Source organism: Nilaparvata lugens, chromosome 3 (genome assembly GCF_014356525.2).
Source record: "Nilaparvata lugens isolate BPH chromosome 3, ASM1435652v1, whole genome shotgun sequence".
In the NCBI taxonomy this organism is placed as follows: Eukaryota; Metazoa; Arthropoda; class Insecta; order Hemiptera; family Delphacidae; genus Nilaparvata; species Nilaparvata lugens.
In genome coordinates this window covers 26,596,714-26,618,408 of record NC_052506.1, presented here as the reverse complement: position 1 = coordinate 26,618,408, position 21,695 = coordinate 26,596,714, and the positions used below count along the sequence as shown (strand labels likewise).

At 35.8% G+C, this 21,695-nt stretch overlaps 2 protein-coding genes across 3 annotated transcripts in view; one reads left to right on the top strand and one right to left on the bottom strand.

The window, feature by feature from the left end:
* Nucleotides 1-21,695, top strand: part of LOC111054026 (rab3 GTPase-activating protein catalytic subunit) — a 280,846-nt gene that overhangs the window by 199,011 nt on the left and 60,140 nt on the right. The gene's annotated exons all lie outside the window — the stretch shown is intronic.
* Nucleotides 10,063-10,743, bottom strand: LOC120350208. The gene is made up of 2 exons (XM_039422753.1): nucleotides 10,414-10,743; nucleotides 10,063-10,231 (listed from the first exon to the last, which is right to left on the bottom strand). The coding sequence occupies exons 1-2, from the start codon at nucleotides 10,741-10,743 to the stop codon at nucleotides 10,208-10,210; spliced, it is 354 nt and encodes a 117-aa protein (XP_039278687.1). The 3' UTR covers nucleotides 10,063-10,207.

Here is a 21,695-nt window from a genome sequence, read left to right as displayed (position 1 = left end):
TGTCCTCTCTTTATGATTAAATATATTTCGAATCACTGGAACAACAATTGTAGTACGATTTAAGTCAGTTGTTGAGGTACCTGAGGATGAAGGTAACAACACAAATTTATCAGAGTGAACGTAACAGTTCCTAATATTGTCCATAATTCCAACACCTTTTATAATTTCAACTGTGGATCGAGGTTCGGATAAAGAGCATTCACGAACTACTCGTACTGGTTCACTGACACTGTAGATCCAATCTTTGGTTTCAGGTATGCGATAAAGAATTGGTTCAAATTGTCTTGATACTAAGTATTTCTCACAATATTGTTGTACAGACTGTTCATCGTTTATAAACATGTGAAAAACACAGCTATTCGAATGAAGAAAGAGTGGTAAGTCCGGCGGGCACAACGTGTATAGTTCTCCTGCACATTTATTAACATCACTGTATTTCATTGTAGTGTAACGTTGTCCATCGTGCGACACAGCTAAGAAGTCTTCGTTCACTTTTGTCACTACATATTGTCCACTCACTGTGTCCAGGAAAGGAAGGGGTTTTATGGAATAGAGTGTGAAGTATCGATTTGGAGATTTTAACGGGATTTCTAGGAATAAACGGATACCATTGGCGTTCGAGACAGCGTGTACATTTATCATGTGATAATATTCATAAACCTGATCTATTTCCGTCGTAGTTAACAATGATAATCCAGTTGGTAGTTTACTAACTACTTGCTGTAAGATTACGGAAAGATTTTGTGGAGGCAGTAAGAGAGAACTAAGTTTACCAGCTGATGTACTTTCAAAAGCTTGCCGTAATTCTAAGAGTTCTTTCTGTACTTGCAAAAGAGTAATTTCTAATTCTCTCATAAGTGAGTTTATGGCTTGTTGCTGTCCTAAAGTCTGTTCAATTATTTGCAACTCATTCCAAATACTAAGATTCGTTGCATTGGCTTTAGCCAACACATCTTCTAAAATATCTAACGTTTCATTAAGAACAATACCATGATTGCGAACTTCTTGATTGATGGATTTAACAAAAGTTAATTGATCTTTTACCAAGTGCATAACAAGTTGTGATTGCGTATCTACGTGTGATATTTTATTATTCATGGTAACCAAATCATCATCACTTAATGTACCAAACAAAAATTTTAAAAGGTCACCTCCCGCGTTAATTAATCCACGTTTAACTCTACTAGTACTATTTTGGGGTTGAGAGGTTTCTACAGGTAACATTAATTCAAAAGATGCAATTTCACTACTAAGTAAATCAACTATCCGCCTAATTCTATCAATTTCAGCTGCACGAACAAACACGAGTGTATCTGAATCAATTTCTCTTTTGGCTTCAGCTTCCAGCATTTGGATAGCTTCTTTAGCTGATCTGAGTACCAGGTTATATTCTTGCACGTGAATATTCACAACAACTACCCATTTGTCACCCGTAATTAATATGTCACTTTCTTTCAAGAAAACTAATCCGGCTTTTAAAAAGCAATGTCTTTCATCACAAGGATTTGACTGACTTCCGTCTTCTATCATCACTAGCAGTAAGAGCAGGAGTCCTAAAACAAAAGAGAAAGAAATATTTTCCCGAGTGTCTAAATATATTCTTCTTTTTTTTATATATAGATATATATACTATCTCCTAAGTTTATCAAATATAACAATAAAGCAATAATATAGAAAGTATTATGTGTCTCATGTACACACGCATCAGGATTATTAAATTATTTACTTAGTTACATAAAACGTACAAAAAACATCTACTTCTCAAAAATTCACTAAATAATCACTTAGGTGAGCTGGTAAGCGTTTTTCACGCTGTGGTCTTATAAATTCATTACTTGAAGTAGCTTCTACTGAGCTTCCGGTCTCAATTTCATTAGAGTTTTCGGCAATTACGTCATTGTCAGATATCCTTTCTGAATTACTGGGCGGAGTATTGTCGTTGTCATTGTCGTTATTACTATTATCAGTATTCATGATATTCCCAGCATCCTCATTAGATGAATCAAGCGGTTTTCGTAATTCCGAATTTATGGTGTGGGTTAAATCACCGAAAGATAAAGTGGAATCTGCATTGAATTCTGTGCTACTTTTATCAAGAATTGGAACATGTCGTTCGCGCTGTTTCCGGGAAATGGTGCGATTACGATTGAAACTTCGTTTCAAACGATTCGCGTGGAACATTACATTTTTGTTACCAATTTTTATTTTATAATTACATTGATTCTTTTTCTCAATTACTTTATAAGGTCCTACCCACTGTTTGGCAAATTTTCGTTTAGGACCGCGTCTAAGTGAGGGCTGATAAACCATCACTAAATCACCTGGTTGATATTCAACATTCTTTTTACCGGTATCATAATAAAGTTTATTTTTATGACGTACCTGTTGTGTTCTTTGACTTGCAATTTTATAGGCTTCTGCTAGTTTTCTTTTTAGGTCTTCTACTCGGTCGTCGAAACTTATATCTTCAGTTAAATTTATTTTTGGTTCCAAGGATGATTCAGAAGGTAGTCGCATTTCACGACCATGTAACAAATAATATGGACTATAGCCCGTTACGCTATGCTTCGTACTATTGTAAGCCATGCAGACATACGGTACATAGGTGTCCCAGTCTTTTCCATTACGCTGAACAAAATGAGAAAGCATATCGTTAAGAGTTCTATGCCATTTTTCTATTAATCCGTTAGTTTCTGGTCGATAACCAGTAGTATTTAACTTTCTGATTCCTAGGAGACTACAAATTCCTAGAAATAAATCTGAGATGAAATTCTTACCCAAGTCGGTAAGTAATCTCTGTGGTACACCGTGTTTTACTACAATTTTATTTACGAATTCTTTCGAAACGGTTTCTGCGGTTTGATCTCTTATAGGTATCGCCTCGCAATGACGAGTCATATAATCGATAAATGTAAGAATATACTTATTTTTATTGTCACTTATCGGATGAGGGCCAGTGATATCCAATGATACCATTTCAAACGGCTCGTGAACTGGATCAAATATAACCATAGGTACTTTTCTAAGTCCGTCTGATTTACGTTCTTGACATGATATACAGTTCCTTATATACTCTTGTACATCCCTTCTCATTCCTGGCCAATGATATAAAGACTTTAAAGTGTCATAAGTTTTGTGCATTCCCTGGTGGGCTGAAAATAAAGTATCATGATGAAATCGAATCACTCGGTTTATTAACTCTGAAGGGACTACAAGTTTCAGTTGTCTCCCTATTGTTTCTTGGTTATCTTGTTTGTAAAGCACATCATCATTGTCTAAGAAGTAGTCTTCATTTTCCTCTCCATTTTCGATCGCATTAATTATTTTAGAGCAGCATGCGTCTTGACGCTGGGTTATCTTTAACAAAGACTTATCGAGAATTGGTTCTATTTGCGCGTCTATTAATCGAATAGAACGACTCAATCCATCAGCGTTTCCATGCTGTTTACCGGGTTTGTGGTGTATTTCAAATTCGAATTCAGATAGTCGGAGAGCCCATCTCGCTAATCGAGATGTTGGGTCTTTTAAGCTGAGTAACCACTTAAGAGGAGCGTGATCAGTTATCACAGTGAATTTGCGTCCAAATAAGTAGCAACGAAATTGTTTTGTACTCCAGACCAGGGCCAATAACTCTCGTTCAGTGGTTGAATAATTACGTTCGGCTGTATTTAAAGTTCTACTTGCAAAAGCAACGGGATGCTCATTATCTCCCCATTTTTGTGAGAGAACTGCCCCCAAACAGGTTTGAGAAGCGTCTACACTTAAAATAAAAGTTTTACTAAAATCTGGGTATTTCAAAATTGGGCTATTACAAAGTGCCGTTTTCAATGTTTGAAAGGCTTTTGATTGTTCTTCGGTCCAAATAAATTTCACGTCCTTTTTTAACAATTTTGTTAGGGGTTGAGCTATCTCAGCGAAATTACTAATATGACGACGATAATAACCCACTAACCCAAGAAAAGATTTAATATCAGTCTCGTTGCTAGGGGTTTTAAATTCTTGTACACTGGTTAGTTTCTTAGGGTCGGGGCTTATTCCTTCTTCAGAAATAACATGTCCTAAATATTCTACTCGAGATTCAGCGAACCTACACTTCCATCCTTGTATGTAAAGGTTTGCTGATCTTAACTTTTGGAAAACCTGTCGTAACCGACTTGCATGCTCTTGTATTGTTCTTGAGAAAACAATAATGTCATCCAGATAAACAAGAGCTTCGTTACCTTTCATACCAGCTAACAAGTTGTCTAATAAGCGTTGCATAGTGGCGGGCGCATTACGCAAACCGAATGGTAAAACCCGGAATTGGTAATGATCTCCTGTCGGCAGACTAAAAGCTGTTTTAGGAGCGTCTTTCTTAGACATTGGAATTTGCCAAAATCCACTGGCTAGATCGATTGTAGAAAAAAACTTACTATTACCCAGGCTATCCAATGTATCATCGATACGCGGGAGTGGATAGCTATCACCTGTTGTGATTTGATTCAGACCGCGATAATCCACACAAAAACGGAAACATGGCTGATTTCCTGGACTTTTCTTTTTAACTATAACAATAGGAGCACTCCAAGGTGAGTCGGAAGGTTCAATAACGTGATCTTTTAACATTTTACCAACTTGTTCTTTCACTACTGGCTTTAAGGAATCTGGTATCCTATATGGAGTCTTTTTGATAGGTTGAGAATTTCCTGTATTAATACAGTGTTCTACGTTCAGTGTACACCCTAAAGGTTTAGTTTCATCATAGAAAAGGTTGCCGTATTCTTTTAAAACAGGTCTTATTATCTCTTTATCAACTGGTGGAAGATGTTGTAGTTTCTGTTCAATGATTTCTTCAACTTCGGAATTAGTATTATTATGTATCTCACAAATATCACCATAGTCATCTTCAATGTCAATCTCTTCTCTACGGTTATGGACAAAAACAGTATTACATGTAGGATTTACCAGCGCTTGTGCATTATTATCTGGCAAAAATTCATTATCATTTGACACAATTTCATAGTTATTCATACAAAGTCCTATGCATTCATTCTTTGGAATAGTTAATTCCTCATTAGAAAAATTCAATATCTTAACATAAACATTAGCTACTTTACTCGACTTATCAATTATCATAGGGCTGATTACTCTAGCTACTAGTAAACCACTGATACCTAGATCAATCGGTTCGATCACTGTATCCTGAGGCGGTCTAGATAACTTGTTTATCAAGCCCACCCGCGGATCATTAATCATGACAAATCTTTCACCCACCCATTCCGCCGTTGGTCGACTGCACGGATTACTGAGCAGTGATCTGTCCAATTCAACTTGTAACTGTTTTTCTTGTTCGACTTGTTTCTGTTTCTCTAATTCGACTTGTACTTGTTTCTCTAATTCGACTTGTACTTGTTTCTCTAATTCGACTTGTACCTGTTTCTCTAATTCGACTTGTACCTGGCCAGGCTTTTTTCGAATTTCCACTTTTCCTAAAGCAATTACTTGGCATCTTGGTCCTAATTTAAGATTCCCTACCAGACGAACGATTTTTGATTCAATATCGTCCTCTCTGTCATTCGCTATGGAATGAGACGTTGAGTGGTTGATCAGGCCACTTACGCCTTGGTTTCCACTCGAGGAAACAGAACTGACCAATGGAACACTAATGATATTAGCGACAGTCAATTCTCGGGAATTTAAATCAATAATTGCTTGGAACTCTAATAAACTGTCGATACCCATTATTCCATCATATGGAGAATCAAAGTGCTCCACCACATAAAAACTACAATTTCTTCTTACAGTCCCTATTTTCACATTTAATATCTGTAGCCCTTTAATATTAATAAAATTACCTGTGACGCCCTGAGCTCGTAAATTAGCTTCATATAACTTCTCGCCATCTATCTCCCATTTAATTATCGATATTGATGCTCCGGTGTCAACTAGAAAATTACATTGTATCCCACGGATAGTAACTGATACTACTAAATCTTCATATTTATCATTCTCTTCTTGACATCTTAAATGGGGTACTAATTTCGGCCTTGTGAGTTCCAGTTCGACGTCCGGGCGTTTACCGTCGAACTCTGTTGAAAACCCTTCGGCTTTCTACAATTCCGCGCAATATGACCTTTACCTTTACAGTTATAGCATTCGATTTGTTTGTATTTTTCGTCATTGGAGTTATTATTTTCTTTCTTATTCTCAAATCTGCCGGTTTTTCCACCTTCTGTATCTTGCTTTTTAGCTCGGCAATCTCTAGCTATATGCCCTACTTTATTGCAATTATAGCATGTGCGGGTTTTCTGATTTTTATTCATCGACTGGTTGAATTTAGCTTGTGCAGAGAAGATGCGATTAGATGTAGAAGGAGCTGCTTGCACGATTATATTAGATATAGTCACCGCTAATCGAACTGCCTGCGTCATTGTTGTTGGAAAACGCAATCGAACCTGCTGGCCTAATTCCCCTTGTAACCCAGCTAAATAGGCTGCTAAAAGCCTGTGTTCAGCTTCTTCATGCAATATCCGTTGTTCGACCTGGTCATTCGTTTTTCTAATTGTTTTGTCACAAATACTTCTGAGCCTATCAGCGAATTGTTCTGGTGTTTCCCCTCTTCTTTGTGTTGAAGTTTGAAGTGCTGTATAATAATATTGGTCCGGTACTTTTTCCGAGAATCGTTCAATAAGAGCGTTCTTTATCTCATCATAAGTCACATTGACTTTGTTGATTTGAGGGCTAGTTTTAAAAAAGGTTAAGGCAGAGCCTTTTAATCTCAGTGATATTATTCGAATTTTATCATTATCGGTCCAGTTCCCCAATGCTCCTACATTTTCCACTTGAGAAAGAAAATCTATGATGGTAATTTTTGAAGTATCGCCATGCCATGTTTCGATTACACTTGCAATCGCAAAATCTTTCACAGTCATGGGCGTTGGGACACTATCTTGTCTCAATTGTCGTGAAACATCATCAACTGCAACTTTAGTTTGTTTCTCAAGAGTGGGGGTTCCTGGTTTACCGTCTTCACCCATTTTAGCTATTAATTGACTATTCTTCCTTGTCACAGTTTACGACATACGAAACTACCGATGCAGGGTCTGAAAGCTCTAACTCTCCCCTCCCCACTGGAGTTGTATTTTGGTAAGAATTAAAATCATGAATTAAAGTCTCCTCAAGGTTTTTTCTCTCATCTGGACTAAGATGTTCGGAGAAAAAATGTTCTTCCGATCGTTCGGTATTACCTTGAAACACTCTATAATAAAAAACGGTTGTTTGATTGACTTCTTTTGAAACAACTAAGAAATGATATTTATTGCGATTAATCTTACTCAAGGACTTGTAAACATTAAACACGCATTTAAAAATTTCATCTCCCATTTCAAAAGAATTCAAACGCATTCAATCAGCGAATCTGATTTCAATTTTTGTTACTTTAATTCTTTGTACACCTCGTTCATCACTGTAATTGGTATACCCATTTATGTACCCTTCTATTATTCTCTGTACCAGGGAGCGTAAAATAGATTCGCAGCCTTCCAGTAACGTATTCGAATCTACTATTGGCAAGTAGTACGTAGGGTTTGAGCTAGATTCAGCTTCAGCCATATCATAGTGATGCATGAAATTGTTTTATTTACGATTTCCGATTCATGACCATATAATCACTACTCTGCGAAACTACTGGTTTAGCCTTCACGACTGGTTTGGGTGTATCATAGATAATTTCACTCGTTTTCGTAAAATTTTCACAAGGAATTTTCGTCTTAGAGAAAACTTTTACTCCCGGTTTAGACAAATTAAGTGGCGCAAGTGTGGTCAACGAAACCGATTGAGTTGGTGGTAGAGTATTAGTAGTTATACTTCGAGGTTCATGTACGTGCTCATAGTACGCTGTTATTTGACCCAAATTAGTTCCTATTTTCATGAAAAGTTCGCGAACGTGCGTACTGGGATCGTTTTGATTAGACATGGGGCTAATAACTGAACCAAATGGTCTATAGCATTCAAGGGATGTGGAGGGATCGCCAGTTACCTCTACAGATTTGGATTTTCTACTACCCATTTACTACCCATTGAATTTACACTCCTTGGTTAAAGATCTTACAAAAATAATATCAAGTACACATTATAAAAATAATATCAATAATTAATTAATAATTAATATCAATCCATCTGATCAATGAAAAACTAAACAAAACTAAACAAAAATTGAAGAGAAAAAAAGCTCTACAAATCCACGGTAAGCATTCATTTTTACGATGCATTGTTGGAGAGTTGTAGGTCCTGAAACATAAAAAAAAAATTAAAAGCTGTTATTTTAACAATTTTACACATTTAAGAGCGTATATCACGAAAACTATTGGAAATATCACAAATCACCACAAAATAAATATTGTAGAGAATTTATCAGCCTTCATTTTTGAATTGTTAGTCATGTCGGTTGAACGTATTTCCCCCAAGATATGAGCGTGTAGGCAAAACATTGAAAACTGCAACTTTAAACCACCCTCATCCCTTTAGCACAAGTGGTAGTGATGAGGACTATTGATATGTCCACCCCCTAACTGGTCCCAACAAAGCTGCGAAGTCAAAAATTGTGTTCAAAACATTTCCCTCTATACCCTTTTCTGAGCATTCATTGCCTGGACTATTTTGAAACTTCACAATTTTGAACATCATACTTGAAAAACTGAATTCCTTTGTCAATATTGGTCTTTTTTTGCATAACTGAAGATCTCACACTCAACACTGAAGCTGCTGCAACAGTCGTGGGGATGTGCGTAGCCTGTGAAATTATACATCAAATTGAGAAGAATTTGATGCTCTATAAGGTCATGATCAGCATGGATTTTGCCCATCGATATTAAAAAAGTTATAAGAGCAAAAATAGCGAAAATCGAAGGAAAATGTGTCTTTCACATCTTTTGGAGCAGATATCTCGAAAAGTGAAAGATATAATTATAATATAGAAAACGTTGTTAAATCAATATTGTTGGAAATTATGTAAGCTTTAATTACTTTCAGCATAGTCATGTCTGTAAAATGCATAATTTTCGAGTTATATGCGAGAAGCCAAATATGGTACCTTTGAACCACCCCCACCCCCTTTGCACAGAGGGTAGGGGTGGGGACTTTTGATATGTTTTCCTCCTCACCAGTGGCGAAGCTACCTATAACTAAAAGGGGAGTCTAAGAACTCTGAAGCTTACTGCTTGTCTTTCAAAGCACATTTTTATTCAAAAGACAAAGAAGAAAACGGAGTTTGAAGCAAATACTTCACCAGATCATTACACTCATTCATTGTATAAGTATTAAAAAATAAGCAATTATGCTAAAAGTTTAACAAATTAAAGATAAAATTCCCAAATTGAAAAAGGATTTGGTTCCATTATTGTTGAGTAAACCAAAGCAAACAGCAAAACCGAGTTGTAGGTTAAGAACAAGCCAAGTGTTACAGGGCATCACCCTTCATAATTACTGGAAACAATAATTATTAAACATACTCAGCACTTACTTGCGTATAGTGAAACCAGCAACTCTGGTGACGTGCGTTGGGAAAAATGTTTCTCACAGAATTTACCAGCCCGATCTCGAAGTCGGTGGTGATTGTTTGAATCTCCCACGTCAACAATTGATTTTTCATGTAGGTTAGTACTCTCCTGTAACTGTCCTCCGTCTTCCTCTTCATGAAGAAGAACGCCACCGGAACAGCCTGCAAAAGATAAGCAAGTCAATAGCAATTGATTGTCAATTTAATCGTCTGAGAGTCATATCAATGCTACTTTTTGGTATGATAGGTTCAATAGTATATTTATTTATCTAGATTTTACACCAGCATAATTAAATTAAGAAATGTGTGTTTGAAAATGTTGGTATAAAAAGATAATTTTACTCACTATATTCATGTACATAGCATGTACAGAGATGAACTGTTGCACCCCCTGTGGTCGCCTGGGGACAGTCTTGAATGTAGCGTCCATAAGAATATGAGGCGCCTCCGCTGGATGCCACCTCAAATGTTGCAGTATTCTGTGACTGGCGAAGCCCTCGGCCAACGGCTCCCCGTCCGCACCCCTTATAGGCTCGTTGAGGAAAAACTGTGTGTTTCCAGTCGTGAGTCGTAAACCCTCACAACCCACTTGGCTCAGTTCTTCCCTCAACTCCTCCAGGGTGCGGGGAATGGCCCGATTAGAGATTGGCTCGGTTGTTCTTCTTGCCCTCTTCATCGCCCTTCTGGCGCCCACTGCTGAAAAGCAAGTTAATAGCAATAAATTGATTGTCAATTTAATCGACTGAGAGTCTTATCAATGCTACTTTTTGGTATGATAGGTTCAATAGTATATTTATTTATCTAGATTTTACACCAGCATAATTAAATTAAGAAATGTGTGTTTGAAAATGTTGGTATAAAAAGATAATTTTACTCACTATATCCATGTACATAGCATGTATAGAGATGAACTGTTGCACCCCCTGTGGTCGCCTGGGGACAGTCTTGAATGTAACGTCTATAAGAATATGAGACGCCTCCGCAGGATGCCTCCTCAAATGCTGCAGTATTCTGTGGCTGACGAAGCCCTCGGCCAACGGCTCCCCGTCCGCACCCCTTATAGGCTCGTTGAGGAAAAACTGTGTGTTTCCAGTCGTGAGTCGTAAACCCTCACAACCCACTTGGCTCAGTTCTTCCCTCAACTCCTCCAGGGTGTGGGGAATGGCCCGATTGGAGATTGGCTCGGTTGTTCTTCTTGCCCTCTTCATCGCCCTTCTGGCGCCCACTGCTGAAAAGCAAGTCAATAGCAATAAATTGATTGTCAATTTAATCGACTGAGAGTCATATCAATGCTACTTTTTGGTATGATAGGTTCAATATTATATTTATTTATCTAGATTTTACACTAGCATAATTAAATTAAGAAATGTGTGTTTGAAAATGTTGGTATAAAAAGATAATTTTACTCACTATATCCATGTACATAGCATGTATAGAGATGAACTGTTGCACCCCCTGTGGTCGCCTGGGGACAGTCTTGAATGTAACGTCTATAAGAATATGAGACGCCTCCGCAGGATGCCTCCTCAAATGCTGCAGTATTCTGTGGCTGACGAAGCCCTCGGCCAACGGCTCCCCGTCCGCACCCCTTATAGGCTCGTTGAGGAAAAACTGTGTGTTTTCAGTCGTGAGTCGTAAACCCTCACGACCCACTTGGCTTAGTTCTTCCCTCAACTCCTCCAGGGTGCGGGGAATGGCCGGCTCGGTTGTTCTTCTCGCCCTCTCCATCGCCCTTCTGGCGTCCACTGCTGATAGGCTGTGCATAGTTTCCGGGTCTCTGAAAATTTAAATTCGAATCACAATTGAACCAAATATATATACACCAATATGCAGACAGTAACTGTAGAATCATAGATTCTGAATCAGAATTTGGCAAGAAGGTCTATTTCATGATTAGTATGAGTAAGAAAAACAAATATATTTCATATAATACAATTTTAATTTCACAGAAACCATTAATTTTGACTTAGTTTTTACATTACAGATGTGGAAAGTATAATGTATAGAAAGTATACGAAAATGGAAAAATTCAAAGATCAAGAACCACCCTGTAATTTTCTCTGTCTTTCAGAGGCATGTACCGTAATGCACTCTTGATGTCTTTTTTCTTTCAATTCAAGAAATACAAAATTGAAGGACTGTACTTTGGGTTTAATTTCAAAAACAGAGAGTGAATTCTTGGCTAATCTGCCTTTTGAATTAGACCTCTTCGACTTTTCATTGAACTTAATGTTCACACAGTTCATTGGTTCTTGTCTGTTGTGACTTGTTTTAAACTCTACTATATTTGATGGCTGTGTGAATTTTAAAACTGCAACTTGAGTAAAAGGAATCAGTTTGTATTGAAACAGTTTTGATGTTAATCCAAAATCTTCAAAATCTGATGCATTCATTTGGATGCTACGGTAAGAGTTGGTTCTGTTTACCTGTTTCAATATTCGGATCAATCCAAGTATGCTGTAGAAGTCAACTTTCCTCATCATTTTTTTCCATCTCACTATGAGCATGATCCACTTCTTGAACGCATGAGTGGCCAGGCAAAGAATATTTCATGGTGATGGGGTTATCCCTCAAAAAATGTAACACAGCATTGGATATTATACTATTCCTATTTTGGAGGGCACATGAATCTGACCATGTGATGAGATCTGTTACATCATTTTCTTCAATTACTGTATTTAATATTTTATGAAGGCACTTGCAATATCATTACCTGTTCTACCCGCCATCTTTTCAGTCCACAATGCACAATACACTTTTTTTGTAGTTGTAAAATATGCTGTTAAATTATACACGTTCATTTTTCTCAAATAAAAAAAAGAACTAATGTCAGCATGAGGAGTCAAAATAACGTTTGGGAGATCAAATAGCAACACTGGAGTAGTATTGTCTTCCTTTTCTTCAGCCCGTGTTTCTCTCATTTCTGTTTTATTAACTAGATGTCTATCAAAATCTTCTCTTAGCTGTTCTGTCATTGTCTCAGTTTTTTGAGCTACATGAAACTTCTCACAAACGTCACTCCTATCTTTTTTGGGAGAGTGAAAACTCAGATTAAATTCAGTACAAAAAATGTGGTTGTATATTGACTTCTTAACAGGTTCTATTTGATCCCCACATTGCTCCGTGTAGAGATCGTACATTTTAGATAAATTCAAATGAGACTCTAGATACTCTCTATTGCTGTTTGCACGGCAGTAGTGAGATTCTACTTTGGGGAATGATCTGATATGGTTTCTTTCCGAGTCAGGGTCACCTATGGGTTTACGTTTACTGGCTTCATTCTTACCACGCATATCTGGTGCAGGCATATTTGTTTTCACATCTTTTGTATTATGTGCTGTGTAAATTGGTTTTTGGGAAATTGCCAGAGTGGTCAAGTAAAAAGTTTTACACACACGGAATTTTTCTCCTTTTACATTGAAAAGATATTTATAGGAATAAATTCGTCTTGATCCGGTTTTTTTTTTAATTACTACAGTCACTTCCTTCATCACTAGCTTCACACTGCTCTTCTCTTTGGCCTGTACGTTCTGTCGTAGAAATCAAAAAGTGTCTTTTTTCAGAAGAAGAAGGTAATTAATAGTATCATGCAAAAAGGTCATCTCTTTCATCCTGGGATACATTTTTGGTGCACTCAAACTTGCAATTTAAAACACAGTTTTTTACCGTTTTATCACTTTTTTAGGTACTTCCTTCCCCCTCCGGCTTGTGTAGTTGGAACCAGCTTGATGAGCTTTTCTTCTTTTATTGCACTTCCAGCTCCCAGGAGTTGGCATTTGTTTGCGAACATTTTTCTTTGGTGTCACCAATTCAACAGCTTGCATCCCGAAACAACAAAAAACAGCAACAAAAATCTACTATTGCACTGGAATGGAAACTATTTGGATATTAGTATTTTAATGTTATATGAGTACGTTGTAGCTGAGTGAAATCATCTATAATTGAAAATAATTATTTTTCATAGAAGCCTGAAATTTGTTGGAGGGCATTAACAAGAAAAATTAAAAACATGTACAGAAACTAGTATCATAGTAGGCTGCAATACCATCTTGTATGATATATTGCACATAAATTAATATGAAATAATAAAATAATAGACTCAACTTCTTCAAGAAAATAATAAAAAAAATTCACTTGAATAACAGGAACTAGACCACATAATCCAGTATATTCCTGGTCAACTTTGAAAATGAACATTAATTGTTGCAGATTGAAATAGAATTTCATTTTGAGTCCCGTAATATTAAAATGTCTCGCCCAACATAAAAAGTAGCCCAAACTTACTGACATAGTACTGTACTGTAGGAACTCAAACTGAGAGCTGAGTTGGGCATGAAGTCTTTAGTAATTTAGTTACAAAACTTATAATTCATTCATCTCTTTCCTGTATAGGGCTACTTGTAATATAAATATAAAGAAAATAAAAATCTCAGTACCCTTTTTTCAAATATTTTTATTTTTATTCGAGATGTTTATTTTCTTTATATTTACAATTCATTGTTCTCGCCATTACATTGTGCATCAATTCCAACTTCAGCAGGTTCATCTGGATTGCTATTGTCTTCTGTCAGTTTTCTTTTACAAGCTGGGTGCTTTGATGTAGGCCTCTTCTTCCTTCTGCAAATAAGTTATACAAATCAGTCTCTGGAAATAATTACAGTACCAACCTATTAATTTAGTATGTCAAGAAGGTATCTGAAAACATATTAGAAAATATTATTTTGATTCCTACCTTGTCACAAAAGCTTATGACCATGAAATGACAGCAATTTTGTGACAAAACTAAAATTGAGAGAATTTTAGAAAGGCCCAAATTATATTTTTTCAAGAAAAACTAATTAAGTTGACATGATTTTGGTTTTAACAAGATTTTAATTACCGTACCGGTACATATAGTTGTACTTATGTAGTCTACAGTATTATTTTAGGTATAATCATGCTCTATTCAATGTACATTTCCTATAATTGCTAGGATTCAATCAATCAAAATGCAATTCAAGTTAGACCAACAGTTTTTAAGCTACTCAATAAAGTATTTTAAATTGACACCATAAGTTACTTTCTCTTCTATTTTGCTTTACCATTCATAGATAAAATGCATTATATGCGCTTCTGTCAATAAAGCCCTATTCATAAACTAGACTATACATTATAATAGTTAAGTATAATAGTTGGTACATCTTACCTTTTATACTTCACAAGACTAACATCTTCATTCTCAGATGATGAGGTTGGTAGAATAAATTCATCAGACGAATAATTATCATCAAAATGATCAGGAGAACTTTCCATGTTCAAAAGAGCTGAATATTACTGGTAATAATGATATTATTTTTGCCAACAACAACAACAGAATAATATGCAGTATTCCTATTTAAAGCTTCCTAACCTTTAAAGTTCAATTACTTTGACTCTGCGAAAATAATGCTACAAAAACATATGCTTAATACAGCTGCAATCAATCATAACAGCTGATTGGAAAGCAGTTGGAACCTTGTCATACCAGAACAATATTCTTTACTTTGGCAGTTAGAACCTTGTCATTCTTGCTAGTTCCACTGTTTACCAACAGATGGTGTTTCTAGTCATTAACTGGAACTGGATAGAAATACTATAGAGCAATAAGTTTGTACAATAACCTCAATTTTACAAAAAATGTTAGTTAGAACCTTTTCAAATGTGACGAGTTACTTATGATAAACTTGATAATAAAAAAAACTATTTTGCAGTATTTCAAATTAAAAAAAAATCAAAATAAAATGTTTCTTATTTTTTGACATCAATAAGCTACAATAATTTGGAACAAAACAATTTTTCATTCTTGAACAATAAATAACTATTACAGCATCGCATAATTCTTGACATTGTAAAATAAATAATAAACATTATTCAAAATTGCATACTAATCTAACAAGATGTCAAAAAAAGGAATACTACTTGCTTAATTATTAAAATTGTTTGCAATTAGGAGTAACTTACATGAAAAAAAGTTTTTCAATTGCTGCTTTCATGCCCAGATTCACACACCACTCACGCATTATAATAATATTTCATGTGTTACTAAAATCAAAGACAACCAATGACAGTGAACAAACTCTCAATATTTTCAAGAGGAGAAGAAAGAAGCCACTTGAAAATTTGTTTTTTAAATGAATGAGTATTATTAACACTTTTTATGTAATCAGGCACATTATTGAACAATTTAGAACTAAGAAAGACAAAATATTTTTGAAAATATGTGTTGTAAGCTTTAGGTGGCCTTAGAAGATTATTTGTTGCACTTATTGTGCTATATAAGTGATTGCCCTCGTACAATTGCCTTCCACGATCTCCTGATTGGATAAAGAATGAAGATAAAACTTTAAAAACATAAATGTAGCGCAATGGTGAAAAATTAAGCATTTGGAAAATTGGGAATGAGTGCTCAGTTCTCCTCACACCTTTCATGACACGTAAAATGGATTTTTGGATGGTCATTAACAGCTTTAAGTGGGTTTTATATGTGGAGCCCCAACAAGTTATTCCATAGTTCAACTATAGTTTCGATTCCATACCATCACTATATTCTACAAATGGAAAATACATTGCAAATATCTAACTCTATTGGAAATTAACCTTGCCTTATTTTCAACTTTCAACACATTCTCCAAACACATATGCAACCAAGGATGCTATGAAGAGATTCTATCATTAGAATCATTGAGAAACATTATGGTACAATAACAAAGAATTTCTTTTAAAGCAATGTTTTATCAGTGAGTTGAACAGTCAGATATTGCCCATAAATATTGAGCTTTGTGCATTTTTTCTTGAAAAAGTGATGAACCATTTCAATTATAAGCTCACCTCACTGTTCCTTCATACAATATATTAGCAAGTGACAAGTTTACCTCTTCTTGCGCCCACTCCTTCAACTTTGCCATCATAACCAGTTTTCCAGCTTTGCTGGCTTTTGGTTGATGATTGTGAAAGGGGCTGTTGTGTGTTGGGTGAATGGGTATCCCCTCCTCCAATGACGAACATAATAATTAATTAAAAAATAACTATAGGTCGGATAAAAATGATCCAGAGACCAATAGAAAGGAGACATTCTCCCCGTTTATATAAAATTATCACGCCTTACGACGTCCCATGATTCTGAGAGAAGTGATATTCAAAAGAAAACAAATCTTCGCGATGTTTCAATCTTATCATAAAAGTTAAATTTCCTTTTAATTCTTCAACCCTGGAACGTTTTTAGCACTACTAAGATATCGGGGATGATATTCTACATCCAATTCTGACGTTGAATTGGAAATTTGAGAAAGTTATAATTTTACACAATTTGGCGACCCTATAATTTCTTCGGATGGAAGGTCAAGTCTCAACTTATTTTACACAGACTATAGTATCACCGTAACAAGATCACTGTTATTAGAAATAAATTTCTTGAAAGTTTTTTGCCAATCCTTTTTACTTTTTGAAATTCTTGAGAATATATATATATATATATATTATATATATATATATATATATATATATATATATATATATATATATATATATATATCAATATCAGCAGGTCAGTGGAAAACTGTGTCAAGTCACAAAATTCAAACTTTGAACAGGAGCCAATAGTATACACAGCGTCATGTCACAAGGTTTTTTATTCATGTTTAACAAGTCATAGGTATTCAATTTTTTTTAATATGATAAAATATAATGTCTTCCTAGAAATGACATAGTTTACAACTTTTTTACGTAAATATGCAATTTTTTATGTGACTTAACATTTTAAAAGTTTTGAAATGTTTGTGACTTGACATTTTTATGTGACAACATCTAGAAGTTCCAAAATTATTGTGACTTGACATTTTATAGTATGTATGAATGAATGATGTGAGATGATTATGTTACATTCATGTCACATACATTTTTGAAGTTGAGAGAAAATAAAGAACTGTTGATCAAAATGAATAAATACTTTATTTTTTATTATCTGCAGTGAAAATTATCACTATCAATTTTGGCTGGACATTCGAACGTCAAGCATTGTGAGACGACTCACAGAATTACAGAACATTGATTGAAGGATTGATTTTGGTGTTCAGGCCCTAAAAAGAAATTTTATACTGTACACCAATTTATACTTTCAAGTTTGTTGATGCTGATCATAAGCAGTAGAAAATATATCTAGGCCTACAACTAAATTTAAAAAAATATTCACTATACAAAAAATTGTGTTCGGAGAAAGTATTAATTATTAATTAGTATCAACAACCATACAACTTTTTTCAATCTTTCTGTTTTAGATTTTTATAAAAGCTGAGGAACATTTTAGGTACCCACTTCAGTAAACCTTGTAAATGTTTGTATTTCTCTGAGCTCACTCCATTTGAAGGCAAAATAGCTAGCTCTGTGGTAATTTCCCTGGTTTGCCCACGTCTATTTTTGTTGTAATCTACCTCCTGGAAGTCACTTTCGAAATTCGTCTTGAAGTGAAGGATTCCTGGCTTTGTGGATTGTGCTTGGAAGTAGACCGCATTCGAAATCAAGAAGTTTTGACCATCTGTGGTTTTTTCCTTAAAACAAATGGAGCACTAACACCTTCATAGAGGCTTTTAATTTTTTTGAAATCACCTTCCTCCATCATCAGCACATTGAAAGGTTTGTTCTTGGCGCACATTCTTGCTATTTGTTGCCAATCCCAGGGCACCTGCATTATTATGATGACTGCCATTTCTGTTATTGTCAATTCCATGAAAAGTCAACTTGAATCCTGCTGCAAGTTTACTATACACACTAGTCATATACATCTAGAGAAGGGATTCAGGCTTTGTTGATAAACAGAAATAAATTGATAGCTTACGGACTGGACAATGAACTGAGATTAGGAAGAAGTGGTAGACACTCAGTAATTCAAAAAAGGTTACGCATGTATTATTGAAGTGAACTTTGGTTTTGGACTCATTATCATAATTTTAACAACAGTGGGAAGGCTTCTATTTTTGGACTATGCTATCGTTAGATGAAGTGTAACACTTTGGATTAGCTGGAAACATAATTCAGTTGTGTCTATTATAGTGGAATACTAGTTTCCTGATTGAGTATTGGATGATACAATTAGTATAAAAGTTTCAGGATACAGGATGAATTGCTATAACAAAACTGATATAGCTTCAAAAAAGTATTATATAAATATTTTCAAAAAAGCAGAAATCAATTTAAAGATTTGTAAGAATAGAAGTTGGTAAAAAATGGTATGTATACTAGCTGGGGGCTAGTATGACTAACAAATTGACTAACAAAAAAAAAAGAATAGACTGAAAACAGTAAGACAGAAGAACGATATTTACATGAAATGGCACAATTGAAACATTGACAGCTCACCTTTAGTAGAGAGGTGATGGGCTAACACCGTGAGGTGCTTAGTGGAGGTCAGCAAGATGCTCAGCGGTGTAGATGCGGCGTCCAGGTCCCTCTCCGATGGCGTACTTGATGCGGACATCGACAGTCCACGTGTTCTTGAGCCCAAATTTGTTCGCCGCTGCTTTCAAGACTTCAAGCTGATGCTTCGTTAGATCCTCTCTCATGGTGATCCCTGAGTTCTTGAGCATTCACTTGGCTGCGAACACCCTCTGCCTCATCCGGTAGCCATCAAACCTCACAATGATGGGACAATGATGCTCCTTGCCGGCTGCTCTGCCTGTGTCCTGACCTGGCTGCTGGATTGGTCCCACTCGATGCTAACAATGAATGTCATCGATCTTCAACTCCACATTCAGCTTTTCGCTGAACAATTTGTTCGGTGGACTTCCCCTTGGTTTCAGGAATTCCAAAGAATTGCAGGCAGGTACGGCGACCATATTGTTCAAGGTCATCAAATTTCAATTCCGTCTCCTTCTCAATTGCTGCCATCCTCTGCTGAAGTTCATTGTTCTCACTCTGTAGTCGATCCAATTCAGATTGGAAGAAGGACAAAGCCTCCGAGACAGCTTGGTTAACTTCCTTGCTAATCCTCTGCAAAATTTCGTCGGCCAGTTGCATTGTGTATTGACAGGGAGGGGTCGTTGACACAGGCACCATTACCCACTTACCTGCCTTTTGTGTGGGAGTTTCCTGCTTCTTACCGTTGCTCCTCACCATGTTGGAATAGCTAAACAAAACTGTAGTGAAACTAATTGGAGGTTATTAGCTATTTATTGCAATTTCTACATGATTAAAATGATAATCAGAATTATAAAAATATTTTCTTAAACTGTGTGAAAAACTGAATGCACTAATATAAAGTTCGAATTAATTCTAACAAGATAACCCTACAAAATAACACTTTTTAACAGAGCCAAACTGCACACGTGTTCACTCACTGACCATGAGACAGAGAAGGATTGAAGAATTTAAGATTGAACTCTTTGCATTTTTCTCCCTGCCACTGCCTATCTGCTGGATGAAAGAAGTTTTGGCTCAACGGAAATTCATCAACAAAGCAGATGTTGCCATCACTATCACCACAAATATTGAAGGATGTACTTTTTCCCCATCACCATCTTGTTCATTGCAATAATATATTTTAACATTTTTCAGATTTTTTTTCTTCAAAATATCACCTTTCATGGATTTTAAAACACGTGTACTATTATTGATTATTTTTTCCACTAGGTAGGACCCAATCCACGGCATTTCGCTCCAACAACCCTTTTTATTGTCTCTCTTGAGATTTCTCACCAATACCTTTGCCCCCTCATTAATTCTACTGCTGCGAGTTTCATGTCTCTTATCAAAATATTTTTTTTTGTATTCCTTGCTCTTTAATAATATTTTTTTATGCTGTTTTCCACTACTTTTTTAATTTAATAACTTTTTGTAAATGATTTTGAAATAATTTGTAATCTAGAAACCAATTTTCTTCGTTCAGGATTTCTGATTGTTCATCTGTTTATTCATCATTAAGCCTTCCTATGGTGTCTATCGGGAGGATTGGTTCCCTATTATATAATAGGAAAAATGGGGAGAAGCCTGTACTCCGATGCCCAACGGTGCATTGCGCAAAAAGTACACCCTCCAATATTTGTGGTCTTTGGTCAGTTTGTTCTTGAAGAGTTTAATAAAAATAAAACCCTTTTGAAATAAAAAGGGTTAAAATAGTTGCAAACTCATCAGCGTTCACACCGCCCTCAGTCTCATCCCAAAGATAGCAATAGCATTCCCCTTTTTTTAGATTGTACAGTGTAAAGTGGTGCAATTTCATTTTTAGTCTGTAGTAGAGTGCAGAAGCTTTGAGGTAAGGGCACAGCAATACTGCTTGAACATCCATTGCATACACAGCTGCTGTGTCTTGACTACTTCCTTCCTCGTCTTAAGCTTTTTCTTCTCTGGCTTCATTCTTCCTTTTTATGTGAATATTCTAGTCTTCCTATATGTCCGAATTTGGAACTTGTAATGAAACACCATCATTTGACACAGTGGCATCCATGAGGGAATCAAGCATCCTCAAATCATCTGGTGTCGCATCTTTGGAGTGAATAGTTGAATCTTTCATCAAACCTTCATTATTTTGAGCTGGAACAGAAGAGAAAGAACCATGTGATTAGTGACAGGTTTTCATGACATTTATTATCATTCAGTTAACTACATTCGATAACATTTAATTTCTACTCAAAATACAAGCAAAAATGAACACCATCGGCCTTCAGTAGTAACAAAAGGCGGGTTCTGGCACACAAGTGTGTCAGAACCCGCCTTCACCTCAAGGTCACCCAATTCGACCAAACCTAACCTCAAGGTCACACAAGTCGACCAAACCTAACCTCAAGGTCACCCAAGTAAAAAAAATACTATTATCTTATTGTAACTCAAGTAAAATACATACCAATAATTAAATTGTTGTCTGGGAACTGAACTGTTGGATCTTTCATTGTTTCATCATCAAAGTGAATTTTGGAATCTTTCAATGAACCATTATCATTTTGAGTTGGAACAGAAGACAAACAATCATTGGTTAGTGACAGGTTTTATTGGCATTTATTATCATTCAGTTAACTACATTCAATATGATTTTGTAGTCCATTCAATCTTCCTGTATGTTTATAAAATGCTTATCTCACTCACTCACTGATCACGATTTCTGGAAAAATACTGGATGGATTGCAACAAAACTTGGAATATAGCTTCCTTATAAGTC